Here is a 12,665-nt window from a genome sequence, read left to right on the forward strand (position 1 = left end):
GTTTTCAAACATAATTTCTTTATTAAACTATTAAATCTCCCTAGTGTTACAGGTGTTGAACTTGCGCAGCAAGCTATAACTTTAATGAATCACCCAATCTACAACACTTTTTTCCGTGCTATCCGTTAGATGCGTAACCAGAGGTTTCAGTAAAAAAAAAAAACAAATTTTTAGTTGATCGACGAATATCTTTATCTGGAAGATAGCTATCGGGAGGTGCGAAGAAATCAGGCATAAGTCGAATTTCACTCGCCAAGATTGCGACGCTTTCTCACGACATTTTCGCGATTCATAGTTCAGTTTTCCTTTTCTTCTCTCTTCTTTTTCCGCGAGAAGACCCACCGCAGTGACGAGACGGCTTTTAAGCTTAATGCATAATGAAAAGCACAGGCAGTGTCAATAGGGAATAAGAAACAGTTCAATATGTTAAATAAGAAAAACATATAAAGTATTCTTTACTCTATATATTAAATTGTTGCTTATTCCCTGTTCCCTATTCCGTTTATTGTGTCCGGGGCTTTATTAAGTATTCAAATTGCTACAATAAGAATCCGTATGCCAATTTCGACAATGGTACTGTGTGAGGGATGAAAAAAAAATGTTCGTTTAACGCATCGCGGACAAGTAAAGTTTTCAAGTCGATTGAAGAATCGTGGTGAGACAGTCGCGTGTGTCTTAAAAACGGTCGGATTTGATCAACGGAATTGTTATTAAATTTCTTACGTATCGCAACGGGATAATTACCTTCTAATTGTAATGATATTGTAAGGTACGTCGAATGTTTCGCAACAATAACAACTGTAACAATGTCACATTCAAATGTTTCTATAAGCCCGCTCAATTATTGTGGAACGATTTTACGAGCGAAACGTTATAACGGGCAGGTATGATGTATAAAAATTTACGTTGCTGTGAGATATTGATGAAACACGATGCTACGGACGAATCTCAACGTTTCCAATGCGTTAAAACGGCAACATGAAGCGACGTCTGTTTAAAACTCGTTCTATTTGACTCGTGAGGAACATTACGCTATATATTCCGCAAGTAAAACGCTCTTTAGCAGTACACGGCGTACGGCTTGTCGCGGACTCGCACCACTCTTTGCATGCTAACCGCCCATTCCTTCACTTTTGCCATTTGGCAACGCGTTCCTACGGAATCTCGCGGTAGAACGGAGTATCACTTTACACGCTGCTCTTCGAAGGAGACCGCGCGTTGGCGCGTGGCCCAATAAAGTGGCCTCGCAAAAGTACTTCTTGCATGATTAAATCCGATTCTCACGAAGAGGCACGCCTTCGTCTACGTCACACTTTACCTGGATTTAATGTCACATCGTGCAACCAAAAAAAAAGTACGTAACGAGCGATTGTGAGAGGAAAGAAAAACTGCGTTTTACAATAACTCGAAAGAGTAAAACATATAGGCATTTATTTAGAATACTTGTCGAGAGAGAAGTTTCCACTATATTGTATTAATTGCGTAAACTAAAAATAGCCAGTTACCGAGATTGTTAAATGAGACGAGCTACGTTACGGTAGCGATGTAACTTTAAAAAAATCATGCAAACAATTCTTCAAAGTTCCGAAAAAAAAAATAATAATAATAATCTCGCTTCAAGCGCCGAGTATAGCATCGGCGCGTTTTGACTCTTCAGAACGTCACTTTGATTCGCAAATATTTGTTGATACACAGTCGACAATAATCAAGTAACAAGTTTACATTCTATCTATTCCCATATTATTCAATACGCAGCTCAGCAAAAGCAAAGATTAAAATGTTAATGAACGATCGAGCTCTTATACTTATACCTCGCTCGAATTTATTATAGACATATCGCGATACTTGCGGCATAGGCTCCCCGCAATAATCTTCACGGAGGCAACTATCGTTCCCAAGTATTCACGATATAGCTTACCCTTCAGTTTTAATTCGCGATAATTCAAACGCATCGGTGAGATATGCGCTTAGATATCGATTCGGCAGTGATTACGTTAGGACAGGATAACACTTTAAGAAAGCCCCTCTTAAGAGAGAAAAGAAAAAAAAATGATCATCCAAGAGTTAACGCTGTCAGTATTCTATAAGGTCACAGTGCGATTACCGCTCTCTCTCTCATCCGACTCTTTGTTGACAAATTTCTCTTTTACTCTGTTAAAATTATTCTTATCGCATGTTGTTGTTGTTGCTATCATACGGTTACACATGGAAAAAAATGACTTCAGAGTATTAACGTTACAAGGATTTAAATACTAACTAGTTCTCAGCTGCTTGAGAGCAAGCGAGCGTTATGCGATAACGTTCTAATTAGGGGAGAGATGTATATGATGCTGTCGGGAGAACGCTGATTCTTTTAATTACATCTCGACACATACTCTCGTATCTATAGTTATTATTCTAATTAACAATTTGCAAGTTAGATCGCAGGAACAAGTAAAAATATTGCAATGGACTTGCATCAGGCGCTCTATTTTCTGCGTGCATGTGTTACGGATAATTATGGTATCGTTTATGCCACGACCGTGATTGTTACGACGTTATTACCGATGCAGTGATGGGATTGAGCATTTACAAGGTTCGAATCCGTATGCGTAAGTTCTCTCTGTTATTACACTCAGAGAAAAATTCATAGTGGCAACTATAAAAGTAACAACTGTACAAGTTCTATATGTAAAATGACATGGTTCAATAAATTGGTTTATAGTTATTGCAATGAAGGTTTCAGTTGCAATAACTATAAAATAGTCTGCATTACCACGGCAACAATATTTGCAATTATTAGTTTACAGTAAAATAGCACCTCAACATATATAATTACGTAGTTATATAATCTTCACTACGAATAAGTTATGACAATTGCATATTTCCAATTTACATACGGCCGAATAAATATACAATCAGAATAACTACAGAGGAATAATGATGAAGGATTCTAAGTGTTAGGAATGAGAACGAGGGTTCGAATCTCAATTGATTCAATTTTTCGGTCATTTACTATTTTTCTTTAAATTACCTAACAATTTTACTACAAATTAATATTATTGCATTTTCATTAACTTACTATTGTTTACAACTTTGTAATACATAGTTAAGGTGCTATTTGTTCACAAATTTATAATTACTGATACGATTTTTTTTCTGAACGTAATAGCAGTACTTTCGAGTAAACTCAAATTTAAAAAACGTGGAACTCTCTACGAGTACAAAACGAAGAAGAGACAAGAGTGTTATTTCCAAGTGAATTCAAAGCTAAATCAAATGTGAGAATTTTTTATGAGTACTTTACTATTATAGAAATTTTATTTCCAATAAAAAAAAATTTATTTACTAACAATTTTATTCTCAGGATTCGAGTATTACTTGTAAAAGATTCGATTCTTTATGATAAAAGCTACTTATAAATACATTTCGAATCGTCGCGAGTGCTCATTGCTCAATCCAAAATTCGAAAGCAATTAGTCGGTATCAATTACTTCGCAAGTACACTGGGAGAAGAGTTATTGACTAAATATTTCAACTTGATCAAATTTCTTTACTTCAAATATTTATGTAGTTAAGTTAAATATACAAATGCTTAAACTAAACTTCAAGTATTTTATGTATTTAAGTCAAATACGTAAATACTTGAACTGAAAACGTTTAATCGATTTGAAAAATTTTATTTGAACTTAAGTTAAACTTCTTATTCTCAGTGTACACAAGTGTACACAAGTGTTATTTCTTGGGAATATTGCTCGAATCTTAGAAAACAAACTCCGACTATTGGATTGGACGTGATTTGAATTCTTTTTAAGTATGATTTGAACTTGATCCCATTTCTACCGATCCATCACCGCGGCATTAAGCGCTCGAAGTGATTAAAGGCTCAATGCTACCTCAATATCTGATGGTGCTCCGCGAATGGGATGAATAAGACATTGAAGCAAACTTTTCGAGCGCTTGAGCCCCCAAGGATCCACGCACGTCGTAATTTCACGCGTGAGAAGAAGACTAAGAGAGCGTTCCCTTCCATCGCCATTGTACATACATATGATATATTATAACGCATATTGTATTGTCACATATAGAGCACGCGAGTGCGGGCAAGAGATACGGGATGTTATTGTTATTAACGAAATTCGAAGCGCGATAAAAGGAAAATGAAAGGTATCTCGTTGCGTTTCAAATGCCTGCGGGACAGGATCGTTAAACGACGAATATTGTCGACAAGTTTTTCATTTCCTTCGAGCAACTTCCATCGCTCCCCTCATTATCGATTATTACTTGACTGTCCGGGATGTAAACTGTTCCTAGGGAGGCGACAACTCTTCACCTCTCCGTTCCGTTTATCTTAAGTTACCGTACCGCACCGACAGCGAAACCTCATCGTTAAGTCCTGTCTCTCGTTTAGGGAATCGGACACGACACCTCGGAGACAGCGGCGTTCAGTCACGGTCGCCCCGCCGTGTTCAATAATTATACAGCACAAAAAAAATACGTCGATCGCTAAACGCGACGATCCCACGCGAGGCAGCGCCAACTCTTGAGTGGTATTTCCCTCCGATTATCGAGGATACGTTCCGTACGCAAGGACGTTTACGCGCGAGAAACATCGCGATGACGGCGATGATGTTGCATATGCATTTAAAAAAAAATCTCTTCTTATAGCGTTTATTACTTAGTAGATAAGACTAGAGCGACGTAGAGAAAAAAGCGCGCGCATGTGTATGTGTGTGTGTGTGTGTGTGTGTGTGTGTGCGTGCGTGCGTGCGTGTGTGTGTGTGTGTGTGTGTGTGTGTGTGTGTGTGCGTGCGTGCGTGTACATGCGTGCGTGCGTGTACGTGCGTGCGTGCGTGCGTGCGTGCGTGCGTGTACGTGCGTGCGTGCGTGCGTGCGTGTACGTGCGTGCGTGCGTGCGTGTACGTGCGTGCGTGCGTGCGTGTCGTGCGTGCGTGCGTGCGTGTACGTGCGTGCGTGCGTGCGTGACGTGCGTGTACGTGCGTGCGTGTACGTGCGTGTGCGTGCGTGCGTGTACGTGCGTGCGTGCGTGTACGTGCGTGCGTGCGTGTACGTGCGTGCGTGCGTGTACGTGCGTGCGTGCGTCAACCGTATCAAGATGTAAATTTTTATAAAGTTTCAAAACGTAAACGGCAAGGTATTGTCGCAGCCCGCGGCAGTAAAACGAAAATCCCCGATTCGGACGAGCGATACGTCTTGACAGTTAGCCGTTGCCTCGGGTCTCGAAAAGAACAAGTATCTTCGTGACAAGACCGGTATGCGACCGTCGAGCGTAAAAAAAAGAGAGCTGATCGCCAGGACGACGACGATCGAAGACGAGAAAGAGAGAAAAAAAAAGAATTGCACTTGCGTTTGCAAACGACTTTGTCGGGGTGTGAATCCCGCCCGACCGATCTCTCTCTTTCGTCTCGCATTTTTTCGATCAGCGGAGTCCTCGCGAAACGCAACAGCGTTAAATAGGCGGGACACACGACCGCTGGTTTGTCGATTATTGTCGCAGATATAACGCATTATTCCGTACCAAGTACGGCTCTAGAGCTATCTCGAATAATTTATCATAGGATTAAAAGGAAAAAAAGAACAAAAAAAAACGAGTCAACTGTAACGCGAGTAACGGAGCACGAACGAAGAAAGGCCTGCATCGACGACCATCTGACACCCTTCACACTTGCCGATCCACGACCTCCCCTCCCCCTCCCTCCCGTCCAGTCCCGACCCAATCTTGTATTTCCTCCCTCTTTCCTCTTGAGCACACACCCTCCCTTCCCTATACCCTCAAGAACAAAACAAAACATATTGTAATCTATTGTAGATTGTTGTAGATAAATTATACGGTTTGACCGTACATTGTTACTTTTTGTCGACAATATAAAATACACAGATATATAAGTAATTACCATCGTCTTCTCGTTATTTCATCATACTACTCGCATGTCAGCAAGGTGAGAGGTACACCGCACGACATTGTGTATTCTTAAATTGTTTATTTCTTTATTATAAAATAAAAATTGCTTGCTAATATAATACATCGTTATGTATGCCGATAATTTTCAGTGGCATGTTAATAACTTAAAAGAGAAATATGTACAGAACTTACTTGATTAATTCCTATCTTACATGAAGATTATTTTGAATTAATGAGTAATACTGGGCGTAGTGGGTGATCCTACCACGTCTATGATTTCCGCTTTGACTTCCGGTTCTGTTTTTGGTAGAAGCGCCGGTGGTATTGTTAAAGTCTGAAATAAAAGAAGACAAGACAAGCGTAACAAAAAATTCAAATTGCATGAAGCATTTATTCCAAGTCTCGATAATTACCTTCCCCGGTGCCAACGCTTCGTACTGGTGTCTTAAAGATTGCAATTCATAATCGCATGTCGATAACGCACTTCTCAATTCGTAGTGCAAAACTATATCGCTGCGCAGTTCGTTAAATTGCTGACATATTTGCTCCGTTGGTGGTGGATTCAATTCTACAATGTAAATTACAGTTTTCATCTCTATCCTCGATTTTACAAAAACAATATTTAAAAAACTTGAATCATATTCCCTTACCTAGATGCAACTCATTCAACATTTGCTCAATGCCTTTCATTTTCTTTTGACCAAGGCTACTTGGTAACTTGATTCTTTGAGAACGAAGAGTAACGCCACTATTCTTAAAATCAGGAAATTTAATTCCCGCTGACTCTACAGCCTGTAAATTATAAAAACACATGTAAATATTTCGATGCCTCGACATAAATATACTATTCATGGTGTCTAGCGATGATTGGCTAGCCAAATCAAAGATATTTCCAGGATATTTCAAGATAAAAATCCTTCTTTTGCCAGGTCAATTAATTTTTATCACTTAATTTTAATTGATATTATGTTTTGTATTCAAGTTAGGGATTCTATATGATGAATAAATTATAAAAAACGCAAACAAATTTAAAACAATATTAATTATTATGTTATAAAAATCAAACAATCATTCAATAAAAATGATAATTGCAGTGCTATTTTCTATTTTATAATTTCAGTCTTCTATTAATAACTTGCCTTATTGCACTTTTAAAAATAAAATTTATAATTAAAAATAAATTATAATTATAAATTTATTGCTGTTTCATTAAATTTCAAGATAATTCCAAGAGCCAAGAACATTCAAGGATCACTAAACACCATACTGTTATACACAAATTCTAAATTTATAACGTACATGAGAAGCATCAGTTTTGTTTGGTCTATTTCTAGAAGAGCTACTGCTCTTTTTGGAAGATTTTCTCTCGCTCTTTCTGGGGTCTGCCTGATGATCAGCTGCTGTAATTAACTTCTGCAAATCTTGAGTCTTCCTGTCTCTCTCTTTCTTCCTTTGCTCAATCTTGCGCAATTCAGCCAGTAGAGTCTGCTCTTCCTCCACCTGTTCTGGAGTACGTTCAAACAGCTTCTTCAACTGTTCCTTTCTGCGCTTCTCGTGTTCAGCGTCAAAGATGTAGACTTTGTCAGAGTGAGATTTTGCCTTTGTCAATGCAGCACACACCTGATAGTACCTGTGAACTCAATTTAAAGTGGCAAACATATTCCAGAAAGCATATCCAAATCAATAAAGTACAAATATGTATGTCATATTTGCCTCTCTTTCAAGTCTTCTACAGATCTGGCAGGGAAGTTGGCACAATCCCACCTGTCTTTGATGATAATGAACCTAAGGTCAAATCTTCTGCATAAATCGAACAGATGATCAGTCTCCGCTTTTGTCCAGCCGTTAATCACCAAGTGTTGTACGTATTCGGCATTCGTGTACGTAGGAATAGGAACTTTCTTATTGAACTTAGCGAAGGGATACTCCTTGCCAGCATCGGCGACACGCCGCCAGTGATGAAAGACAGCGCCGTCCGTGCGAGCTGGATTGGTAAACGGCGTCCACTTCCATGGTCTGACCTTCTTCATACCAAGCTTAGCTCGCACCTGCTTGTACCCCTTCGCAGTATCGGTCGGAAACAACGGCGGCACATCGTTATTATCCTTGCAGAGGAGGGCAAATACCTCGCGGTGCATACCCTCGGGACGTTTTGGCATTTTATTGTAGTCATATCGCTTGCGGCTCTTTTTGTCACTGCCCAATATTGACTCCTTCGTAAGTTCTGTGGTTGTCGGTACCTCAATGTCCAGAATATCACGTACGTCTGCCATCGCAACGGCTATTAGTATTTTTCTCAGAGATACTGTTTTGAGGTTAGATTTCTAGGTTAACTTGTTCGCTTTGTCGTTGTATAAATCGTTCTACTAAGCAAACACATTTCCTGACTGCTTAAATCGAAAAAATCCAAGAGGAAAGTAAAAATGCTACACAAATTACATAAAAGCCATAAATTACACTCGATTGTTCAAAAGTACTTCTCTCGTGCATGTGCGTGCACGCAAATACACTTGCATTTATTTACGATAGACATCTAGCGTAAATATCTGTGAACTAACTACCTATTTATACCATTTTCTTTTCAGTTGATTTGTTTAAATTTGTTAATTCCAAAGTTTTTACATTCGTAGAAATTTCTTAAAATGTGTTGCCTAAATAATCTCCTGATAATTATAAAAAATCTAAAAGTAAATCGATAAATAAAGTTTCTATTTTATTGATTATCGAAATTTCTTCTAATGCACGCGTGATCAACTTTGTAATTATAATACTGACAAAAATTTCAATTTTCAAAAATCAACAATATTATTCAAAATAATAAATGGTATTTGTATATTAAAACTTTGAAGTACAACTTTAAAAGTAGAGCATTACAACTTTAAAACTTAGAATGTTGCAATTTTAAAAATTTTAATTCTCTTTTTCGTTATCTATGTATATTAATATGAGAGTATCTGTACTATCAGACATATGTACACACATCAAAAAATATTTAAAAGCATATGCCATAATTGCAATTTTGTATGTTTAGCATTTGTGCACATACTTATAACAATTGTATATTCACATATACATACAATAGAAACTTGTATCGTTAAATGCATCAATAGATCGTTACTTAATTATTCTTTTATCACTATTACTCGTACTATATTACTTCTTTGTATAATATATTTCATTCACACTCCAAGTATTAATTTGTAATAAAAATACGTAAAATATATAATACAAATTTTTATTGAGGTCTCATGATATCAATACTTTGAGGGGCTGCAACATCAAGTAAATTTATAGTATCGGACTGATAACCTACGGAATGTGATGGGACAGATGATCCACGATTATCTGCCTTCTCCAAGTTTAAAAATTTACAGCTTACAACATACCAGAAACTTTGTACAATGTTCTTAATCAATCCTGCAAATTTAAAAAATTCAATAACTCTGTATTATTTGTTTAACTCATTGTTTGCTCATCTATTACCTACCGCTTGTAACAAAAATACCACCAACAGTGGCACATAATTTTACTAAAAACTGAAAGATTGTATCACGTTCCTGAGTCACTTTTATCTTAAGTGCACTCATATCGTACTTGAAGAAAATCCCAGGTATTCCATGAGATCCTTTGTGATGATCAATTGGTCTCTGATGATCTTTGACACTATATTGGTACGTCTTGGACGTACTTAATAACGTCCTAATATCTGTAGGGACAACTTCAACAAAATACTGATAAAGCATCATATCTAAAAGAAAAATGGTTCAATGTAAATATATGGAAAGTCATGCTCATTTCTAATGTTTGAATATCTTATGATAGAAAGCAAACTTACTGTTATCTGCGATCTTCTCATCACCTTCAAGGGGATGCACTATGCCTGGACTAGGCCCGCCAAAAGAAAATCTATTGATTCTGTGAGTAAAGTTATAATCTCGATCTGTCATAAACGCGGAAATGTGTATATGACCGTGTGGCACGGACAATGACTTTCCCGCAGTTATGTGAAAGTTACCTGCGACTTTGTTAACATTTAGACTACCATGAACACGGCAGGCGTTTGGTGCATAATCCGGCTCGGACGTTCTAAATGGTATAAAAAAGTTATGTATTTACAAATTCTGATGCATCTGCAATTTTCAAAGAAATAGAATTTAAATGGTTCTGCACATACCGCTTTGGCATTTCACTGTAAAGAATAACTTGATTAGACTTCCAGAGCAGTTCATGAATAGCATGGTACTCCTCCCTTAAATATGAATTCATATGCTTCAAAGCTTCAAAATGTGCTCTTTGTTCCGCCGTCAATTCCCACCATGTATCCTCTTCCTTTAAAGAATCAAAATCTATCATATGCTGATTTGTAGAATCTAAAACATCAGCACCAATACGACCGCATGGCATTGCCACTGTTACATCAATATTGATTTGCAGCTTTGCATCAATTTCAGTATCTGGCTCAAATTTAAATTGTAATCTGCTATCCAGATAATAGCTTGTCTCAGCTATTATCAAATACGCGATAATAAAAATTGTAAAAATAGAAACTGAAACAAAACCATATTATTAATTTATCAAAGCCCATAGACAACTAAGAATAAATTTAGAATGTATATATATTATAAACTAAATTTATATATGTATAAACATATATACTATGTATTATGCTAAATATTTTATTAATAACTGTTAACTCACATGTTCCCCCAACAGCAGTTTTGTCAACATATAACTCAGGAACTTTCGGGAATGCATCCAGCTCCTTAACAGTCTTAACATTTACGTGTCGTCGCCTCAACATTTTTATAACTTACGCAAATATTCACAAATTATTTTACAATATTACGACTAACCTATAAGAAACATTTCCTGTACTTAAAAAAGATCCAGAAAACCCATACGCGAGTCTAGTCCGGTCCTATATTTACCTTTAGCATTGCGTTTATCATTACCGTATTCGCCACACATCTAAAATTTCAGTTAAATAAAAAATCATAGTACTTTGTGCATTTTTTGACATGTGGGCGTTATGTACATTTTGACACGTCCCGTGTTCACAGGAGATATGAACATATGAAACACTGGGAACACTAACCAAAGCGGCTATAAAAAAATATTACAGCCGCGATTATTTTGCACAGAAAGATGGCGCCACGATGTATTCGTTTTACTCATGATTTCGTATGTACAATTATTCAGCTATATTTAAAAACATTATACATCTTTTATATGTTAAGGCATTTCGAATAACAATGTGACTTACAATTAGATATATGTTCAAACTACCTAAATCGAAATCTCAATATTTAAATATTTTCCACACACAAAACTAAACAAAAACAAAGTTTGCCACGATTTTATATCTATCATTTTTAAATTAATTTTCACACGAATTTATAAGTTTAACGTACAAAAATTAAACGAGTTTTCTTTCAAATCAATTAAAAAAAGATTAAATAAAATAGTATATAAATGAAATTGTAAACAAATTGCGAACGTGTTTATAAAAGAAAATTGAGAACACTTAAAACGGTTACTGTAACGGTTAATTGAAAAATCTCGATGTCATGAAATATAAAATTTTGTAACTTCATGAATACTTATGCATGTAAAAATTCTTATTCTAAAAATTATTACAAATGGAAATCTGTTTTTAAAATCGTTTTAAGGGATTTAACAGTAAACAGAAATATAAATAGAGTACATAAATATAAACGAATATAAAAGAAAATTAGCAATCCTAAAGACAATCCTTCGTAGCAGTAAATTAAAGAACTCTGTATTAAGCTATAAAATAGAATTTACATACAAAAGGAAGCATGTTGATAAAAGAAAATTACTAATGCTAAAAACGGCTATGCTAATGTAAAAAAACTTCAGTGCTAGGAAATATAAAATTATAACTTCGTGAATACATGCATGTAAACTCACTCTAAAAATTACAATTGTTTTCAAAATAGATAAGAAATTAAATAGTGTATATAATAAAAGTGTAAAAATATTTTGTACGACTGGTAAAACGATTCTTTGTAGAGCCGCTAAATTAAAAAACTTGTATTATAAAATTTCCTAAATTCGCAAATAAGTATGTGAATGTAAATTCATATTCCAAAATTATTTAAGCCAAGGAGAATGTCAAACGTTTGAATTATTTGTGGCCCTGATAAGGGCCGTTGATCTTGAGAGGAATGGAGATTCACTTTGAGCTGGTGTATTTGGTGACGGCCTTGGTGCCTTCACTCACGGCGTGCTTGGCAAGTTCTCCAGGAAGTAGAAGCCTGACAGCAGTCTGAATCTCCCGGGACGTGATAGTCGAGCGTTTGTTGTAATGAGCCAAACGAGATGCCTCGGCGGCGATGCGCTCGAAGACATCGTTGACAAAGCTGTTCATGATGCTCATCGCTTTGCTGGAGATTCCAGTGTCCGGATGTACTTGCTTCAATACTTTGTAAATGTAGATAGCGTAGCTCTCCTTCCTCTTCCTTTTCTTCTTCTTGTCGGTCTTGCTGATATTCTTCTGGGCCTTACCGGCCTTCTTCACCGCTTTGCCACTCGCTTTCGGGGGCATGATTTCTTCAAGTTTTCGTAGAGTGCCGTGTAGCAATTGCCAAGACGGAACTTCGAAAAGTGATGGCTCTGCGCTCAACGCGCTCTATATATACAGTCAGACGACAGTAACGCCACACCAATCGCGTGACTCGAGGCAACCAATCGTTACGCGCTCGACTCCCCATTGGACGCGCGTAGCTACCGCGACTGGTAT

At 36.9% G+C, this 12,665-nt stretch overlaps 3 protein-coding genes across 3 annotated transcripts; all 3 read right to left on the reverse strand.

The window, feature by feature from the left end:
* Positions 1 to 5,390: 5,390 nt before the first annotated feature.
* Positions 5,391 to 8,450, reverse strand: LOC105198246 (DNA methyltransferase 1-associated protein 1). Its single transcript, XM_011164899.3, has 5 exons — positions 7,616 to 8,450; positions 7,202 to 7,532; positions 6,553 to 6,694; positions 6,316 to 6,470; positions 5,391 to 6,236 (listed from the first exon to the last, which is right to left on the reverse strand). Exons 1-5 carry the CDS (start codon positions 8,173 to 8,175, stop codon positions 6,132 to 6,134), a joined length of 1,293 nt encoding a protein of 430 aa, XP_011163201.1. The 5' UTR covers positions 8,176 to 8,450; the 3' UTR covers positions 5,391 to 6,131.
* Positions 8,451 to 9,121: 671 nt separating this feature from the next.
* On the reverse strand, positions 9,122 to 11,160 carry LOC105198245 (endoplasmic reticulum-Golgi intermediate compartment protein 2). The gene is made up of 6 exons (XM_011164898.3): positions 10,831 to 11,160; positions 10,601 to 10,755; positions 10,077 to 10,449; positions 9,738 to 9,988; positions 9,390 to 9,650; positions 9,122 to 9,319 (listed from the first exon to the last, which is right to left on the reverse strand). The coding sequence occupies exons 2-6, from the start codon at positions 10,701 to 10,703 to the stop codon at positions 9,138 to 9,140; spliced, it is 1,170 nt and encodes a 389-aa protein (XP_011163200.1). The 5' UTR covers positions 10,704 to 10,755; positions 10,831 to 11,160; the 3' UTR covers positions 9,122 to 9,137.
* Positions 11,161 to 12,056: 896 nt separating this feature from the next.
* On the reverse strand, positions 12,057 to 12,547 carry LOC105198244 (histone H2B). Its single transcript, XM_011164897.3, has one exon. It carries the CDS (start codon positions 12,468 to 12,470, stop codon positions 12,099 to 12,101), a length of 372 nt encoding a protein of 123 aa, XP_011163199.1. The 5' UTR covers positions 12,471 to 12,547; the 3' UTR covers positions 12,057 to 12,098.
* Positions 12,548 to 12,665: the final 118 nt, after the last annotated feature.

This window comes from Solenopsis invicta, chromosome 7, assembly GCF_016802725.1.
Source record: "Solenopsis invicta isolate M01_SB chromosome 7, UNIL_Sinv_3.0, whole genome shotgun sequence".
Lineage (NCBI taxonomy): Eukaryota > Metazoa > Arthropoda > Insecta > Hymenoptera > Formicidae > Solenopsis > Solenopsis invicta.